This window comes from Lethenteron reissneri, chromosome 39 (genome assembly GCF_015708825.2).
Source record: "Lethenteron reissneri isolate LAM-NWPU_2019-01 chromosome 39, ASM1570882v1, whole genome shotgun sequence".
Lineage (NCBI taxonomy): Eukaryota > Metazoa > Chordata > Hyperoartia > Petromyzontiformes > Petromyzontidae > Lethenteron > Lethenteron reissneri.
Window position 1 is genome coordinate 4,635,090 of NC_083817.1, and position 18,964 is coordinate 4,654,053.

The following is an 18,964-nucleotide window of genomic DNA, read 5'->3' on the forward strand; positions in this document are numbered from 1 at the left end:
ATGAGGTGGAGGTTTGCTCGTGCAACGTCACGTTGCCTGCTCTCGGTTGCCCTCGGCCATCAGTTGCACACCGCGTGTTCTACCACACTACACAGGTTAAGGCCCACTGAGCTACATAGCTCTTTTGTCAGAAGCGACTTGGCCACAAATACTAGCTCAACGAAGTGGCTCGCCATGTAGACATTTATAGCAGCCAAATGATCGAAACGAATGTGAAGCCGGTGTGAGTGCACCTATGATTAATCACACGTGTACAATTGTGCACTGTAGCATATGTAAACTTAATCAACTACGTTGCATAGCTACGGGTAGGCAGGTGCGTTTTTATTATTATTATTTGCTATCTAAGTTACCCGGCTTCGCACAGGTCTCAGTAATCAAATGTTAAGGGTAATTTTCGATTTAAAGCTTTCGTGACTGCAGGGATTCATCTTCTTGGTTCTTTCGGTAAAGTCACGTAGAAGGGAAATAATAACATTAAAACATAATAAAAGAATTCTTACGACGTTTCGGCCACAACGCAAGCAGCCGTCCTCAGGTGGAGAGCAGGTCTGTCGAGTAGACAGAGTCTGAATTATGTTTTTTTATTATTATTTTATTATTTCCATTCTACGTGACTTTACCGAAAGAACCAAGAAGGTTAAAAGTCATGTCTTGCCATGCTGTCTTAGTATAATTGAATGCTGCAAAAAAGCCACGCGTTTGCCACTCAATTGTGTAGATGTAGCATCGGTTTGTACCAAAAAAAATCTTCGCCTTATTGATGGCATTCATCAAAATAAAACAGGTCCCTGTGGGGTGGGCTGGTAGGAACGAATAACCAAAGAATATAAACGTAATGTATTATTAGACTTGTTTGGCCAGGAAAGCCTCACTGAGTCTAAAGGTTTTAGTAGGGTCCTGCCAAGTGTTTGCAGTAGGGGGCGATGTTGCTACACCTAATCGGACATCGGACGGACGGACGGACGATATAATCTATTGTAGGCTGGTTCACTTCATTCCTACCAGTAAAATGTTTTGTCACAATACTCTGGCCAACAAATCATGGCGATTGTGTCGTTTTTGCCCTTCCATTAGTTCACGAGCCACTTTCTCCCAAACAAGGGTTGCAGGTGAACGTGATGAAGTTTTGCACGTGTGCCATGGCATCTTGAGTGCGCCCATGCGTGTAGCAGGGAGCGCTGGTGAAACTGTGCGGCAAGATGACCAACTGTCCGACATTGGCAGCAGGGCCGTCGTTGCTGATTGCTTTGAGATAGCGACGTCACACAGGTGGCCGGGGATCAGTTCCCAACACCGTTCGGCATCGTTGCAATCCCAAACGCTAGTCGCAGCAACAAATCTTGTTACAAAACGATACTCATATTTGCTATATGCCCATTACTAGCTATATCAGTTTCCTCTAGCTGTGCTTTTGGTTTTCAATTTTGTGTGTGTGTGTGTGTGCTTTGCTATACTTCAACAATGATTTATTGATAGGTTCTTTATTGCAGTTTAATCATCATAAGGATTTCCATTAAGTCATCCTAATCGTTTCATGTAAAAAGAGTATACCTAAAGACACACATAATTTTTTTTAAATGCACGACAAACATGTTGACATATAACCACCACGCGGTCATTTACTTCGGAAATATATTGACCCAATAACGAATGTGTAATGACCGAAATTAAGAGGCACTCACCCCAAGCCAATGTGCAGCCACTGTAATTGAAAAAGTAGGCCAAGGCTTCCTATTGGCGGGAAGATGCTTCCACAATGACTGGCCGGGAGGCAGGGTTTGAAGAGATTGAAGGAAATATTTAAATGGGAAAAAGTGGGAAACAGAGTGGAACTTGGAGGCGACGGTTGGGAACCGTTGGAGGAGGAGGATTGGGATTGGCTGCCGGGAAAACAGTGAGGGAAAGTTCGAGAGAGGGGGCTCGAGAAGGATAAAAGGGGAGAGCACGTGGAGAGGGACGTTTGAGGGAAGGGACAAGCTTCAAAAGCAAGAACGAAGCTGGGACCTCGAGTTGTAGTTGTGTCTAAAATAAAGAGGCTCTTAGTATACAGTCATTAGCGTCATTTCAAATGTAACGGTTCATAGATATTTATTTAAAACATTAAATATTGTGCTTTCATTATTTCACGATTATTTAGTGAGAAATAAAATCTGAAAACGTTATATTTGCGAGCCATGATAATCACGATATCTTTACCAATGGACTACGCTGTTTATCAACCCGATATTGAAAGTTGGTGTCGTCGTCCACAAGAAGATATTCTTAAAATCATTCTTAACATTAGCAAATCCATACATGTTACAGAACTTTGTTCGGAGATCATTTTGCCACCTGACTAACCTAGATCATCACAACCCCGACTGCCAGAATTCACTTACTAAACTATTAACTAAACTATTTTTGTTTTACCAGGTAAGGCCCACTGAGCTATACTGCTCTTTTTCAGGAGGGGAAAACCGGAGGACCCCAAGAAAAATCCAAGCGACCATGGGGAGAACATGCAACTCCAAATATACAGCAGCAGGCGTCAGGATCAGGAAGAAACCCACGACCTCCTGTATACCAGGCGAGGTAGTTAACATATCACCACCGTGGGAAGAGCCCCCACTGCTCCGGTTCAGGGCGTTACTTTTGTGGCCACGGCAAGACGGGGCATAGTCATTGCCAGCAGGAAGTCGCTTATGAAAGCTGGGAGGTACGAGAGCGGGATAAAAATGAGTTTGGCATCCCAACCAGCGCTATAGCGTGTGCGTGGGTGAGTGGCCACCAGGGCGTGCTCCATACACCAGGTGACCTTTGAGAGGTCGTCGCACGGCTGATTCATGTTGGATTTCTGTAGCGTCATGTCTGCAAAGTTCAGGGGGGGGGGTGGGCGGGGGGGGGGGGGGAAATGGTCAGTCTCAGTGCAGTGGGAGTCAAGATATTCATTACACTGGTGAAGAAAAAAAAAATTCTGGCCTGGACTTTTGCAGCTGTTTTAGACTAAATTCAGGGTGCTGATTCCAAATCTGATCTCAGATTTGCTCTATCGCATCTCATTTTATGCTATCGGCATACCCCATTTTCATTGATTTTACCCGAAATTAACTCTGTCGCTTCTCGAACCCACTAGCGGCTTCCAGGGGCCTCCCGATGAGGTCTTCCGTGACCCTTGCCCCAGTTCCTCCGCCCTGCCGGCACACCAGAGGTCGCAACTGGGTACCCAATACCCATACCCTACCCGATACCCAGCTACCCGTACCCGGCCAGGTACGGGTACCCGTTTGCGACCCTGGTGCGGCCGGGTACGGGTAGGCCGTGAGTCACTGGTGAGTAACCGTTTGTCACTCATTTCGGGTAGGGTACGGGTAGGGAACAGGTACCCGTACCCGGCCGGGTACGGGTACGGGTACCCATTTGCGACCCTGGTGCGGCCGGATACGGGTAAGGAATCAAAACCCGTTTGCGACCTCTGCGGCACACCCATATATATAATTGCTAAACCCGAGCTCGAAATGGTCTGATACATGCATTGTCTTTGTATTGTACATCTTCTGGCATTTTCTGATCTGATACTGGTGAGACTCGGCCATAAAGAAGGCTGTGTCTGGTGTAGGCCAATCAATGCATATATTATCTGACCATGCTTGTTTGACTGTTTTGACACAAGTATGTGTGGTTAGTGCAGACTTGATTACTTGCAAAATGTATCTATTTGGTGATTAAACATCTTAACACCTGTTTAATTTCCAGGACCGGTAAAGCATATTCTTATTTTTCATGACTATATATAGTGTCTAACTGACTGTATAGTCTATAATACAGGTTGTTTTGGGTTAGATCGCGTAAATATATAAATGTGTCGTTAAACCCACCACCAGATTTATATATTTACGCGATCCAACCCAAAAAACCTGTATTATGGATGATATTGGTCACGAAAGCTTACGTGTGAAACTGATAATATAGTGTCTGACTGCGACCATATCTCAGGACGCTGAACAAAAACACAATAGACATGTTTCTTTTACAGAAAATGAAAGAGGCAGTTAGTCATCCTAATAGGAAATGGGAAGGTTTTGAGACTTGTACAGGAGCAGGGAGCCGACAGCACAGACGGCTGGGGAAAGGGGGTTCCAGACCATGAAGGCAGCAAAGAAGAATAAGCAACCTCCCACTGGGAGCTTCAACAGAACGCCATGGCTGCTCGAGTAGAAAGTGTGTGGAGGGGAGTAGAGTGAGATGAGAGGGGAGAGGAAGGAGAGTGCATGGAGGGTAGAGATGTTAGAATTGGATCTTACATTTGTCGAGGTAGTCGCTGCCGTAATCTTCCTTCATCACAGATGGCAGCTGTGCCCAGCGCTTCCTCAGATCCTCCTCGATGGCGGTAATGTCAGCCATACCCGTACGGAAACCGCCCGGCTCCACGATGGACACCTTGACCCCAAATGCACGCATGTTGCGCCTAGAGCAGGCGCAGAAGACACGGCGGCATTCCACGCACAGAACCCAAATGATGGATGATGGATGGCTTGCATCCCCCACTCTCACTCATCGCTTTGTCCAAAAAAAAGCCAAAGCACACTCTGCTATTCACTCAATGCCTATGGCACGCGGTACGCTCCAACAATATAACATGTGCGCGTCATTATTATCGGAGCTCATTGTTGAGATTGTATTGGGTTGGCTCAGGGGTCAGCAACCAAAATAACAAGAGCCCCTTTTTTTGTAATTCTGTAATCAACTCAATATTTCAATAGCGGCAATGCCTGTGAATACGAGACGGTGGCCCTTAATAAATAACGTGTCACGAAGCAGTCCTAAAAGAGCCGCATGCGGCTACGAAACCGCAGGTTGCCGACCTCTGGGTTGGCTGGACCCGAATACATATATGGGATGTATGACTCACAGATTGCATTGAGGCGGTAGTCTCCACCATCCCATGATGCCATTCCTTGGAGGGTATCAGTCCACTTTGAACGTCAACCGCCAACTGAAGTGTGCAATTTTCTATGAGATCCGGTCGCAGTATGCTAACCATGGCACCGATATTACTGAACAAGTCACGTCTATCTTTTAGTGCGTCCAGAACTGCCACCGTCCTCAACGTGACCACGAATCTTGCCGCACCTGAGGCTGTCAGAGAAGGCCTCCACTCCGAACTTGGAGATGCAGTACCCGCCACCCACGACGGACAACCGCCCCGCGATACTGGCCACGTTGACGATTCGACCCCGAGCCTGCTTCACCAGGGGCAGCATCTGCAGCGTGACGTCCACCATGCCCAGGAGGTTGACGTCCAGCACTGTGCGGAAGTCGTCCGTCGTCAACCAGTCGTTAGGGCCGACGGGGATGACGCGGCCAGCGTTGTTGACCAAGCCCCACAAGCCTGGGACGAAGAAGAAGCCGTGGTGGAGAGCAGACGCGGCACAAGTGACGGGGAATGCGATCGCATTATTTTTATTAATTTTTATTTCATTTTTTTACCTACGTGACTTTACCGAAAAAACTAAGAGTATGAATGCGATCGCAACGATAGTAAGCAAAGTAGTGAGAGGATAAGCAATGCACCAAAGAGCTTGTGCTTTTTTTAAAGAGATCACGTAATGGACAGCACTCACAACTCGTTCTTACAATTCTAGATTTGAAGCTTTCGTGACTGCAAGGATTCATATTCTTAGGTTCTTACAACTCTGTGAGTTGAAAAGCGATAGATATTGAGAGGATACTAGAGTGTGGGTGGACAGTGCACGTATGGACAAGGCAAAGAGAAAGATAGAGTTGGGATTGCACCAAAGACAACGAAAAGTATCACCCGTATAGCCTTAACAGACTGTTGGAGCAAGTGCTGTTCACGAATAGAACTTATGAAGGTCAGCACAGCACATCAGGGGGTGGGTGGCCAGCACCACGCACGGTCGCCTTTGACTCCCTAGTGAGGATGTTTACACACTGCACCAGGTACTCAATTGAGGCTGAGTCGACCTAAAAGAGGCCTATGACCGTTTCAATTAAACGTCACCGCTGCTGAGCGGGAAATTGAACTCGTGTCGATGTATTCATAGCACAGCACGCTCACCGCTACACTACCGCTCCCCACATGGATTACACCAATAGCAATATCCACCAATCGCCATCTACGGTGACATCACAACGGCGCCTGTGCCAGGCCAGGTGCACTTCGAGGCCAAGTGACAGGAGGTCATGGGGCAGACCCAGGTGTGCCCCCGACTGGGGATTGCACCACACAGTGATGAACACACATTTTCGATAAATACAGCGATCACAATAGCGACGATGATGATGGTGACGATGATGACGACGACGACGGTTATATTCTGAGCTTCGTGCGATCACACCAACCCTGCTCGCCAACCTCCTCCCGAACCCGCCGGACAGCGGCACGCACGCTCTCGGGGTCCGTGACGTCGAGACGCAGCGTGACGAGGCGCGATGAGCACGACCTCCTCAACTCCTCCTCGCCGGCAGGTCCCAAGCACTGCCGCCACGACGCGCAGGCCGGCCGCGTCGAGCCGCTTGGCCAACGCCTGCCCGAACCCCGAGTCGCAGCCCGTGATGAACACCCAGCGGCCCGTCACGCCGGCCACCCGGTGCTTGTCACGCCAGCGCCACGCCGCCCATACCCCCACGATGACCAGCAGCAGCAGCCCGCACGTGGGGCTGCAGAGGCAGCACGGAGGCCCCGCAGCGTTGTTGTCGGAAGACATGGTCTCCTCCGCTTGATGTCTCTGGCGGCAGGTGGGTAGTGGGGAGGATCAGAAGACATTCGATGAGGACGGTTGGCTACGTACGGTGCAAAAGAAGTTCTACAAACGTACATGTGTTTCTCACTTGTGGTGGCTGTATAGTCCATGAGTTTCCGTTTTAGTCTCTCAATGTATTTACATCATCTATTGGTCTCTCTCTCTGCGTGGTTCTTTGCACACTTCTCGTCTCTTGTTCAATCGTCTTTGTCAATTTTTCTAAACCATAAGTCATAGCAGGCAATATGTACAGAATGAAAATATTTCTTCTTGCGGTATGTTACTTCCTAAAGATAGAATGTAATGGCACTTACAATTAAATCTGTGCGAAGCTATGAGTACTATTCCCTTGTGTGTCCGCGGTGGATTCTCAAAGGGTACTTCAGTTTCCTCCCTCATCAAGCCACCCATGAATAAAACTGGACAAATATCCCAATGCAGAACCCTCATGAAAAATATTTTTTAAATCACTGAGGCTTTCCATGGTGAAGAAATTAAAATCGTCATTTGCATAATTGAACCAAAATCATGACGAGTGACAGTAACCAACTATTATATTTTGAACCGAACAGTTTCAGGTTCTACCAGGTCGTTATCTTACTCGTTCAATGTATCCGACGAGTTTGTATGTACGAATAGCGAGAAAAGGAGGTGCAGGGCAATGACAATAAACTAAGTACAAAAAGCAGTTCGAAAGAGATGAGTTTTCAATCGAGATTTAAAAGTGCAACACTGGGATTGCTTCCTAATACAGTATTGGAAGGAAGAGCGTTCCAAACGGCCGCAGAAGCGCATCTGAAAGCGTGCGATGCAGTGACCGTCTTTGTTCGATGGCCAGCCAACACTCCGCTACGAGAATGACCGCAGTGTAACATTTTAGTTTTTTACAGCACAATTTAAGTTCTTCTCGACCGCCATTTCATCGTCCACCCCCTTCATCATCGTCGTCGTCCCTGCTTAGATACGTGAAGTGGCCAGGCCCATGCACGGGTTTTTATTCCCATCTCCAAAAGAACGCCACAGCAAATCGCCCGTGCAGAACACGGAGGGGCAGCTTGTGGCGAGTGCACTGCACTATGAACCCAGCCAAGAGGACCATGTAAGTGGCGAGTGTAATCTTATCACGCCAGTTGTAACTTGGTAAAACAACCCACTTGACCTACAAAGGTATTGTAAGGCCTTCCGTTCAGCAGTGGCCTGACAAAAATATAGTTTTTTCTTACTAAGGCGCCACGGTGTCATTTGCGCATTACTTACCTGATTTAAATGGACTGATTTTTTTAGACGTTATATCCACAATCTTTCGTTTTCACACTTTCACAGCTGTCCGCTGCAGTCGCGCCATACATGTAGGTGTAAAAATAAGAACAACTTCCACTTGAAAGACTCTTAAACCAGCATATGTATCCCAGCAGCCACGTACAGCCCTGTTGTGCACGAGACGTCACGAAACCACAAAAAGCTCAGGTTTGTTTCAGCGGTTCCAGCTACCCACCGATTTTTCCGCCCACTGACCAAAGTACAAACTTGCAGGAACGCCTAATCACAAGGTCACAACAAGCGGCCTTGCAAATCTGCAAACTACAGGCTTAACCTACACGGAGAAAACCACATCATGCCACAGCTGCCACCCCACCCATGCGCTTGGATGCATATGAGGCACATATGACTTGTTAGATGCATTTTTAGTGTGGTGTTTATTCACGTAACTTTATTTGCAGCATCCCACACGGATGCGTCTCATGTTCAACACCCACGTACTACCTGTCGCAAACTCTTCCTCTCTTCCTCTGCTCGCCTGCTACTTCGAGCTTACTCTCTCTCGCTCCACTAGCCTGTTACTCCCCGCTCTCCTAGCCTGTCACGGACTCTCTCTCTATATATACTCTGCTAGCTTCTCACCCCGCTAGCCTCACTCAGACTAAAGATTCCGCTAGCCTCTCCACTGCTAGCCTGTCGACTCCATGCCCCCAGCGGGTGAATCAGCCAACACCGCTGGGGAGGACGAGGTGTAGGGGGCGAGGTCCAGGGCTTATCATGAATACTGTTCACCGCTTCATCTCCAACCAACTCAACCCCATTGCTTCACATGTTCCCCTTATATCCCCCTCCTCATTAAGTGCCCTCAGATGGCCCTCTCTAAGCCGGCGTCCTTCCAGAGTCTCTTGCACGTGTTCTCCCCATTATCGCCTCTATCTCTCGCCTCCGTGGCGCCTACCCCGCGTTTGCATTTGCAGTCAGCCGAAACACTGCCTCTTTCCCTAATTAGCTGGCGTCTCTCTGTCCCTATCACCCAGGCCACCTGCCTGCACCTGCTTATCCGGAGCTAACCTCACTGGTTGCAACCCCGTACATGAATGCAACTGCTGTTTGCAAACCCTGCGCGCGTTACGCCACTACACATTTATCACGATTTTGCGGCTACTGTATTCCCAATAACATGGCACTATGCTCACAGTTAGTCGACCCGTACGTCAGTTGCGTAGTAGCGTGGTTGGCATAGGGAATGTTGCCCAGAATTTAAATGCCCTCCACCCTCCCAATCAAATCTCCAAACCTATTTTTAGCTCGGTGGCATGAGCCCCTTGGGGATGTGGGGCAGTTGCACCACCTGCACCACGCTCTATAGCTATTGCCACTGGTGTACCAACCCATTTTCTGGAGCGTACATGGCGACGGACCTCCCTTGAACTCAGCTTTTTGTGTTTCACTCGTTGTCCTTCCCCCGCACCTCCGATTATATCACAGTCGGATATGTACGGTTCTAAAGAAGAGATTCAACATACATACAAACATACGTCACCGTTCCGCAGGGGACCTCGACGCGACCCTCCAGTCCAGCCTGCCAGCCGGGGAACCCACTGTGACGTCATCTCCGGCAACTTGTCGGGCGTGCGCTGCACGGGCGAGGAGGGTTACTTGTGTAGTGCCTTCTTCCAGATCAGCAACGCGTCCGACTGTCCGATGATCACGTGGTGGAGATCCACATCGACGCCGGGCTGTAGCGCGGCGTCGCACAGCTGCCGCTAGGACGACAGCGACGAACCCCCCACTCTCCGCGCCCCCCCCCCCTCCCGGTGACGCGTCATGCAGAGCGTAAAGTAATCGATTTTAAAAAATAATCATCGTAACAATGGGCCTCCACTAGCAGGGATGCACTTGAGAGGCCCCTGTGGAGAGTGCTTTTGGACTCCTCTTCTCCACTGGCCATATGTCATGGAAGGAGTGGGAGGAGTGCCCACACTTTACCCCACTCCACCTAACCTACACATGTCTGTTGCTGGGTGGACAAAGGCAGTAGGGGCTTTAAGGAACTTGCGCCATTGTTTCAACAGCCGTCGCCGGGAGATTGATCAGGCGACCCATGGATTGCAAGTCCAGTGTGCTGACCGTTACACCACCTCAGTGGTAGCATGCCTAAGTAAAACGTGTGAATCGAACAGAGCGCACGCAACATTTGGTCAGAGATTCGCGAGAGCAGGGAGTCTTAGCGCAGCGTGCTACAAAAACCCATCCCACCTGAAAAACTAAACTTTTTGTATTTTACTAGTTAAGGCCCACTGAGCTACGTAGCTCTGTTTCAGAAGCGACCTGGCCACAAATGACAGTTCAACAAAGTGGGTTATCGTGTGGAAATGTATAGCAGCCAAATAATATAATCTTAACGCATGTTTCTAAATGTAGAAGGGGAAAAAAAAGAGGACCCGAGGAAAAATCAACACGACCACAGGAAGAACATGCAAACTCCAAATATTCAGGGGTCAGGGTCGGGATCGGGATCGAACCCACGACCTCCTGTATAACAGGCAAGGCAGTTAAGATGTTGCCACCATTTGGCAATGCGGGTTGGCGAAGGCTGGGGTGCATAGAAGTAGAGTACAACAATGGATAACGTTTATTCATTTTAATATCAGATCATTTTAAAATATTGAGCGACGTTTCCACTTTAAGGGGTCGGTTACACGATGGGATTGATTTACAGCACAGTAATTTACACGCGCACGTTTTAAGATCGGTTTTACTCAGTAGCGGTGACTTGTGGATCTTCTGGCGAGGCACCCAAACATCACGCAAGCGCGAAAAATAACCTGAAATCTGCGACAAACCAATCCATCTTTCCATGCGAGGGTACCACTGGACACGCAAGGTAGCGGCGCAACACGCGCGACACAAAGAAAAGCTCAATGAAGCGGCTTATGTGGAAATGTATAGCACCCATATAATGTGGCAGGGAAAAACTGGAGGAACTGTAAAAAGATGCACGCCACCACCGAAAGAGAGAACATGCAAACTCCAAATATACAACAGGCGTCAGGGTCGGGATCAAACCCACGACCTCTTGTATACCAGGCGAGGTAGTTAACATCTCGTGGAGCTCGCACTATTCCGGTTCAGGGCCTTACTTTTGTGGCCACGGCGAGACGTGGCAGAATCATTGCCAGCAGGAAGTCGGTCATGAAAGTTGGGAGATAGGAGATCGGCAACCAAGCGATTTTGGCATCCCAGCCCGCGCCGTAGCGTGTGCGCGGGTGAGTGGCGACCAAGGCGTGCTCCATGCACCAGGTGACCTTTGAGAGGTCACCGTCGCACAGCCGAGCCAGAATGTATTTCTGCAGCCACATGTCTGCAAAGTTCAGGGAAAGAAAAAAAAACTATTCAGTCTCATTGTAGTGGGATTCAAGATTTTGTTTTATTATTATGATTTTGTGTACCTGAGATGCCGGCTTTCGCCACCATTATTATTCTTAATATAAGTATACATGTTTCATTAACCCGCCACCACCAACCAGTAAGATTTGTCACGTAAACAAAACATGGCAATTCGTTATTACTTCAGCCTATCGGTGTTGGAGAGTAAATCCACAACATTTACAATTCGAGTCCGACGTTCTGCTGGTAATTACATCCTACATCATTGGGCGATTTTGCCATAATTGTGAACAGATCTACCTGCTTCCGGTCTTAAATAGAGCAAGACAACGCCATCACTGTGGGCGAAACAGGTGCGGAGAGCAGAGGGGGGTTACTTGTGTAGTGACATAGGATGAGTCACTGGAGCACGGGGCGCAGGGGACTGGTAGAGAATGGGAGTGGGGGTAGGAGCCCGTTCTATCAGTTGGACACGTGGGCGAAGCCCAGAGCTTTTTGGGGGATCCAGAAGGGTGCGTAGCCGAGGGTGGAGCCTGTTCACGCTGGGGAGGATAAAAGGTGAGCTCCGACTCACAGCTGCTGCCAATTTGGAGTGGAACTCGTCATGCTGCTGTTGTTGTGGTCTTCGCCTATTCGAAGCTGTGGATCTGGAAGCATGTTGTCTGTCCTGACCCGGTATGTAGTTATCCCCTATGGCTGTAAATGCCGGAATAAAAGAGAGTGCCTCCGACTAGAGTCTCTAAATTAGTACACTACACTTGTAATGAAATAACAATGGATTGCTAATCACAGTTAATTAGTATGCGATGCCTTTACAAGGGATGCAATTGTACGGTATATTACTTAATACGCTTCCAGGCCACACTAAGTCTATAGCTGTCAGAGCAGTTACAGTTATTTGTACCTCTCTCAATTTCAATAGAGTCTCGAATTAGTCTTGGCCAGTTATAATTCGTTTCAGAAAACACTTCAACATTATTAAAATCAATTGAATGTCTTTGTTGGCAAGAATGTTCTGCAACTGCCGAAAGATGTGTTTCTGAGTATGTCATATTTATTTGGTGTTCTTTTAGTTGTACGCTAATGTTTTGTCCCCTCTCTCCAACATAGCATTATCCGCAAGAGCAATTAATCTGGTACGCAACTTCTGTTGATAACTTCGGCAATTCATCTCTAGTTAAAGATACTGGTTTTTGTATTTTGTATACCATGCTGAATCTCACTCTGATTTATTTTTCTAAACTAGTTTGTCAGTTACTCCCACAATGTATGGTATTTTAATTGTTTAATAACATTATCACTTTCGCCATTATTGCTGTTCGATTTGGGTTTGTCATTCAATGCTATGTTAATTTGAGCATTATTGAAACCATTTAATTGTAGAGCTTCTTTGACATGTTGAATCTCGCTCCTCAGACTTTCACCATCTGACACTGTTTTAGCCCGATGTATGAGCATCTTGATGAGAGAGGATTTCTGTGTGGGGTGATGACGTGAATCTGCAATCATACAGGCGTCTGATAACGTTTGGCTGTTTGGCTCACAGTGATGACTATCTTGCTCTATTTAAGACCAAAAGCAGGTAGATATGTTCACAATTCTGGCCAAATCGCCCGATGATGCATGATGCAATTACGAGTGGAACATCGTACTCGTATTGTAAATGTTGTGTATTTACTCTCCAACACACTGGTGGGCTGATGTATTAACTAATTGTCACGTTTTGTTTACGTGACAAACCTTACAGGTTGGCTGTGTCGGGTGGTGGCGGATTAACGACACATTTATACTTACGCGATCTAACCCAAAAATCTTTATTATGAATTGTGTACTGTTAGCATGGAATCTCAGACCATATACCCTCTTTAGGGGTGCTCTCCGCAAGGGCATTGGCAAACGCGAGCGTTGACGAGTACAATTACAATATTTGTGCCTGTTTCAGCAGCGCGTTCATTTAATAATTAAGCAGTGTAATGATTGATCAGAGACGTTTTCCAATTATGTGTGTGTGTTTTCCTCCCACGTAGCATTTTGGGAGATCCACAGCACGATGGATAGAAACTTGTGAATTGCATATATCGATATATAGAGAAAGATAGTTATATTGATACTACCTGCCGCTACTGCACTTGGTTTATACCAGCATTCCACTCCTGACTATATAGCGACTAACTGCGGCCATATCTTACGACGCTGAACAAAATACAGTCGACATATTACTTTTTTAGAGAATTAAAGAGGCAGTTGGTCATTGTAAAAGCAAAAAGGAACATCTTGAGTCTGAACTTGAACAGGGGCAGCGAGTGGACAGCACAGATGGATGGGGGGTGGGGGGTTCCAGACCATGAAGGCAGCAGACGAGAGAATGAGCAACCTCCCACTGAGTAAAGGTTGACTGGGAGCTTCAACAGAACGCCTTGGCTGCTGGAGCAGAAAGTGGGTAGAAGCGAGTGAAAGTGAGATGAGATTGGGAGATGTAGCATAGTGTATGGAGGTGAGTAGCAGTGAGATGACAGGGGAGACGAAGAAGAGTGCACGGAGGGTAGTGGAGCGAGATGTTAGAATTGGATCTTACAGTTGTCGAGGTAGTCGCTGCCGTAATCTTCCTTCGTCACAGATGGCAGCTGTGCCCAGCGCTTCCTCAGATCCACCTCGAGGAGGGAATTGTCAGTGACAGCCGTACGGAAAAACCCCGGCTCCACGATGGACACCTTCACCCCAAACGCACGCATCTCGCGCCTACAGCAGGCGCAGAAGACACGCACGGAACCCAAATAATGGATGGCTTGCATCCCCCACACTCTCCTCATAGCTTTGTCCTAAACAAGCGCCATAGCGCAATTTGGTATATCACTCAATGTCTATGGCACGTGGTACACTCCTACAATAAAACATGTGCATTTCATTATTAACGGAGGTAATTTTTGGATTTTATTGTGTTGGCAGGACCCGAATGTCTATGGGCTTCATGACTTATAGATGGCAGTGAGGCGGTAGTCTCCACCATCCCGTGGCTGCCACAGGCCCAATGGTGAATCAAGTACGGTCAAACAATGATGATTGGGAGATCGAACTGGCGGCTTCTGGATTACGCTTCCAGTATGCGAACCATTATGCCGATATTATTGAACAAGTCACATAATTTTAATACGGGCGACACCGCCATCACCGTGACCATGAATCTTAACGCACCTGAGCGTGTCGGAGAAGGCCTCCACTCCGAACTTGGAGATGCAATACCCACCGCCCACGATGGACACCCGCCCTAGAATACTGGCCACGTTGACGACCCGACCACGAGCCTGCTTCACCAGGGGCAGCATCTGCAGCGTGACGTCCACCATGCCCAGGAGGTTGACGTCCAGCACTCTGCGGTAGTCGTCCGTCGTCATCCAGTCGTTAGGGCCGATGGGGATGCTGCGGCCAGCGTTGTTGACCAAGCCCCACAAGCCTGAGGTGAAGAAAAAGCCATGGCAGAGAGAATGCACAGCACAAGCGACGGGGAATGCGATCACAGCGATAGAAAGCATTTCGATTGCGTTTGAGAACAAAAGTAGTGAGAGGATAAGCAATGCACATGTGTAGTGGGTATAAATCAGCCCCCGATGCCACTACGCATGGAATGGAGAGTGCTCACAACTCGCACTGACAACTCTGAAAGTTAGCGAATCGATAGATATTGAGTGGATACTAGGGTGTGGGTGGACATTGGACAACTGGACAAGGCGAAGAGAGAGTGGAGATTGCACCAAAGACAAGGATCCCCTTTTGGAGTCCTCTGGTCTAACACTGTTTGAGACGAGGCTCAAAAGAAAGCTGTCTCTGGTGGGGACCAATCAGTTTCAAGAACAATGCACATATTATCAGAGGTTTTTTTTTGCATTCTGACCACAACCATTGTGGTTAATGAAGACATTATTCCTTGTAAAAGGTTTCAGTTTGGTGTTTTAACATTTTAACACCTGTTCTGTTGCCAGAAAAAAGGGAAAAAACCTATTATCACAAAGATCCCCTATATAACCTAAACAGACTGTTGAGGCAAGTACTTTTAGCGAGCACCTATGAAGGCTGGCATGGCACACAAGGGGGTGAGTGGCCAGCACAATGTACGGTCGCCTTTGTCTCCCAAGTAGGGACATTTACACACCGCACCATGCACTCAATGGAGGCTCAGTCGACCTAGAGCAAGCCCAGGACCAGTTCAAATAAACGTCACTGGTGTTGGCCATCGCGCAGCACGCTAACCGCTACACTACTGCTCTCCATGGGGAGTGCTCCAATACCAATACCCGCTATTTACCACTAAGTGATGGCAACGTCACCACTCGGTGATAGGAGGCCATGGGACAGATCCAGGTGCCATGGGTTGACTGGCAGATGCATCAGCTGTGCCCCCTACTGGTGATTGCACCAACAACAACAACAACCACCATTCGCCACTGAGTGGCGGTGATGTCACCACTGCACTTTGTACCAAGCTATGTACCACATCATTCCATGTCTTCTCTAGCCCGTGCTGCGCCTGTTTAGCCCCCTCTATCCGGCCGAACAAAATCTGTTTGGGCATGCGGTGGCCGGGCATGCAGTCTACATGACCAAGCCAATGCAGCCTTGGCTGCCGGAGGAGCTCACTGATGGGACTTTGTCCAAATCCAGCCTGGTTAAACCCAGGATGGACTGTAGGCAAGCCAGCCTTAATGTTTGTAACCAATGAAGCTGTTCCATTAGGGGGGTCCACGATTCGCAAGCATAGAGTAAGGGAGGGCATTACTTTGGCCGAAGCTTTGTGCTCGAGTGGTTGGAAGGCATTGGCCAGATCAGCTCAATAATAACGGTAGGAGGTTGCTAAACTTCTGTGGAACCCATGAGCTTTTAATTACCAACACGCTGTTCCAGCATCAGCACATCCACACATCATGGGATTGCACCATACACTTATGAACAAACATTTTTCGATAAATCCACAGCAACGTGGCAATAACAAAAATGATGACGATGGTGTAGACGACGGATATTTTCTGAGCTTCGCGCGATCGCACCCACCCTCCTCGCCAACCTCCTCCTGCACCCGCCGGACAGCGGCACGCACGCTTTCGGGGTCCGTGACGTCGAGACGCAGCGTGACGAGGCGCGATGAGCACGACCTCCTCAACTCCTCCTCGCCGGCAGGTCCCAAGCACGCCGCCACGACGCGCAGGCCGGCCGCGTCGAGCCGCCCGGCCAGCGCCCGTCCAAACCCTGAGTCGCAGCCCGTGATGAGCACCCAGCGGCCCGTCACGCCGGCCACCCGGCACTTGTCACGCCAGCGCCACGCCGCCCACAACCCCACGATGACCAGCAGCAGTAGCCCGCACGTGGGGCTGCAGAGGCAGCACGGAGGCTCCGCAGCGGTGCCGGACGACATGGTCTCGTCCGCTTGATGTTGCTGGACCAATGCTTAGCAGGCACAATGCACAGATTGACATTTCTTCTTTAGACATACTGACATGTTACTTCATGGAGGTAAAAAGTAATGGCACTTACAATTAAATCTGTGCAAAGCTGTGAGTGTGGCCTTGGTCGGTTCTCATAGGGTACTTCATTTTCCTCCCTCATAAAATTTCTTATGAGAAACTAAAATCTGAATGCAGGACCCTCATGAAAAATATTTTTTAAATCACTGAGGCTTTCCTGTGTGTACAAATTAGCATCATTATAATTTGTATGATTGAACAAAAGCTTGACGAGTGACATTAGCCAACTATTATATTTTTAACTGAACAGTCTCGGGTTCAACCTGGTAGTATATTACGCGTTCACTGTATCTAACGAGTATGGATGTTGAACTTCTTTCACACCGTACATAGGCCACCCGCGCTAATCTGAGGTGCAGGGGAAATAAACTAAGCACAAAAAGCAGTTCTAAAGAAATTCGTTTTCAATCTAGATTTAAAAGTGCATAGCTGCAGTGGCTATCTAATATTGGAAGGAAGAACGTTCCAGACGGCCGCAGAAGCGCATCTGAAAGCGCGCGATGCAGTGACCGTCTTTGTTCGATGGCCAGCCAACAGCCGCTACGAGGATGACCGGAGTGTACAAATTTAGTTTTTAAATCCTTTATATTAAGTTCCATTGCTTGCTTGCTTACGCGCTTACGACCGTGCAAATATTTCGGTCGTTTTTTAACTCACTTCCCGTGATCCAATCGAGCTGACATTTTGCACACAAACTCGTTGTGCGTGACAATTTATTTTCGTGAAAACATTTTTTTCTAAATTTTCCACTTTTTAGGATAAAAAATTTTCATATTTAATTACCAATTGCTTAATCATCTGACCCATAGGTGGCAGCCATCTCAAGCCAGAGGACGAGAGGACTCTAGCCGCCACGCATATAAAGGATTTATAGTGAAAAACTTTGTTTTTACGGGTTAATTTCTTTACGGCACAATTTAAGTTCTTCTCGACCACTTCCATAGTCCACCATCATTATTCATCACCATCATCGTCTCTGCTAGAGATTACGCATGAGTTGGCATTCCCATGTCCAAAAGAACGCCACCGCAAATCGCCCGTGCAAAACACGGAGGGGCAGCTGTGGCGAGTGCACTGCACTATGAACCCGGCGATCTGAGATAGATAGCCCACCAAGAGGACCATGAAAGTGTAATCTTAAGAGGCCAGTTGTTGTTTGGTTAAATAAAAAACCATCACCTACAAAGGTATTGTAAGGCCTTCCATTCAGCATATTTCTTTTACTAAATTATTATACGTAATTATATTCAAAAGCTCATGCAACATTGGATGTTTTTATTTAAAACGAATTCAACTTACTTTTCCAAGAAAATATAATATAGTACTGTCACAGGGCACATTACATAAGACGCTGCGGTGTTTATTCCGCATTACTTACCCGATTTTAGTGGACTGTCTTTTGAGATGTTTTATCCACAACCTCTCGTGTTCACAATTTCACAACTATTCTTGTTGGTTCTTTCGGTAAAGTCACGTAGGTATAAAATAAAATAAATCACAACGTTTCGGGCGCAATTCAAACTAACCACTGCAGTCGCCCCATACACTTATGTGGAAAAATAATTTTTAAAATACCGCTTGAAAGATTCTAAACCAGCAAATGTATCCCAGCAGCCACGTACAGCCCTGTTCTGCACGTGGCGTCACGAAAGCACAAAAGCTGAGGTTTGGTTCAGCGGTTCCAGCCACCGACCAATTTTTCCGCCTACTGATCAAAGTACAAACTTGCAGGAACGCCCCCAGTCACAATGTCACAAACACTCTCCCACACAAATACGCACACTACACAGACTTAACTTGCACAGAGATAATAACCAAAGCATGGCAAGGTGCCATCCCACCCATGTGCTTGGATGCCCACGAGGCTCATGTGACTTGGGAATGCCACCGCCTGTTGGCACTGTGCTCACAGCGAGCTGACCCGCTACGAACATCAGTTGAGTAATAGCGTGGTTTGCATCGGGAATGGTGCCATGCCCTTTTTTGTCCCCCCCCCCCCCCCCCCTAGTCAAATCTCCAAACCTCTTTTTAAATCCTTTATATTAAGTTCACTTG

General features: G+C 47.8%; 2 protein-coding genes across 3 annotated transcripts; both read right to left on the reverse strand.

The window, feature by feature from the left end:
- Positions 1–1,485: 1,485 nt before the first annotated feature.
- LOC133351840 (retinol dehydrogenase 7-like) lies at positions 1,486–9,855 on the reverse strand. The gene is given in 6 exon segments (XM_061567397.1): positions 1,486–2,850; positions 4,284–4,447; positions 5,113–5,371; positions 6,346–6,481; positions 6,483–6,731; positions 8,004–9,855. Coding segments are annotated over 5 exon segments (1,017 nt in total). The 5' UTR covers positions 6,711–6,731; positions 8,004–9,855; the 3' UTR covers positions 1,486–2,620.
- A 780-nt stretch (positions 9,856–10,635) lies between these two features.
- Positions 10,636–18,625, reverse strand: LOC133352011 (retinol dehydrogenase 7-like). 2 transcript variants are annotated; one of them, XM_061567708.1, is made up of 5 exons: positions 18,288–18,625; positions 16,440–16,821; positions 14,589–14,847; positions 13,972–14,135; positions 10,636–11,370 (listed from the first exon to the last, which is right to left on the reverse strand). In XM_061567708.1, the coding sequence occupies exons 2-5, from the start codon at positions 16,798–16,800 to the stop codon at positions 11,138–11,140; spliced, it is 1,017 nt and encodes a 338-aa protein (XP_061423692.1). In that variant the 5' UTR covers positions 16,801–16,821; positions 18,288–18,625; the 3' UTR covers positions 10,636–11,137. The 2 variants fall into 2 exon arrangements, with proteins under 2 accessions (XP_061423692.1, XP_061423691.1); XM_061567707.1 differs by having other exon boundaries at positions 16,440–16,832.
- Between the last annotated feature and the right edge of the window lie 339 nt (positions 18,626–18,964).

Excerpts from the sequence above, each read along its gene's own strand:
- LOC133352011 (XM_061567708.1), bottom strand. The coding sequence starts at position 16,800 with ATGTCGTCCGGCACCGCTGCGGAGCCTCCGTGCTGCCTCTGCAGCCCC. Across the intron at positions 14,848-16,439 it reads GGAGGAGGTTGGCGAGGAGG|GCTTGTGGGGCTTGGTCAAC; the intron begins GTGGGTGCGATC and ends TCTTCACCTCAG. Across the intron at positions 11,371-13,971 it reads CAGCGACTACCTCGACAACT|ACATGTGGCTGCAGAAATAC; the intron begins GTAAGATCCAAT and ends TGAACTTTGCAG.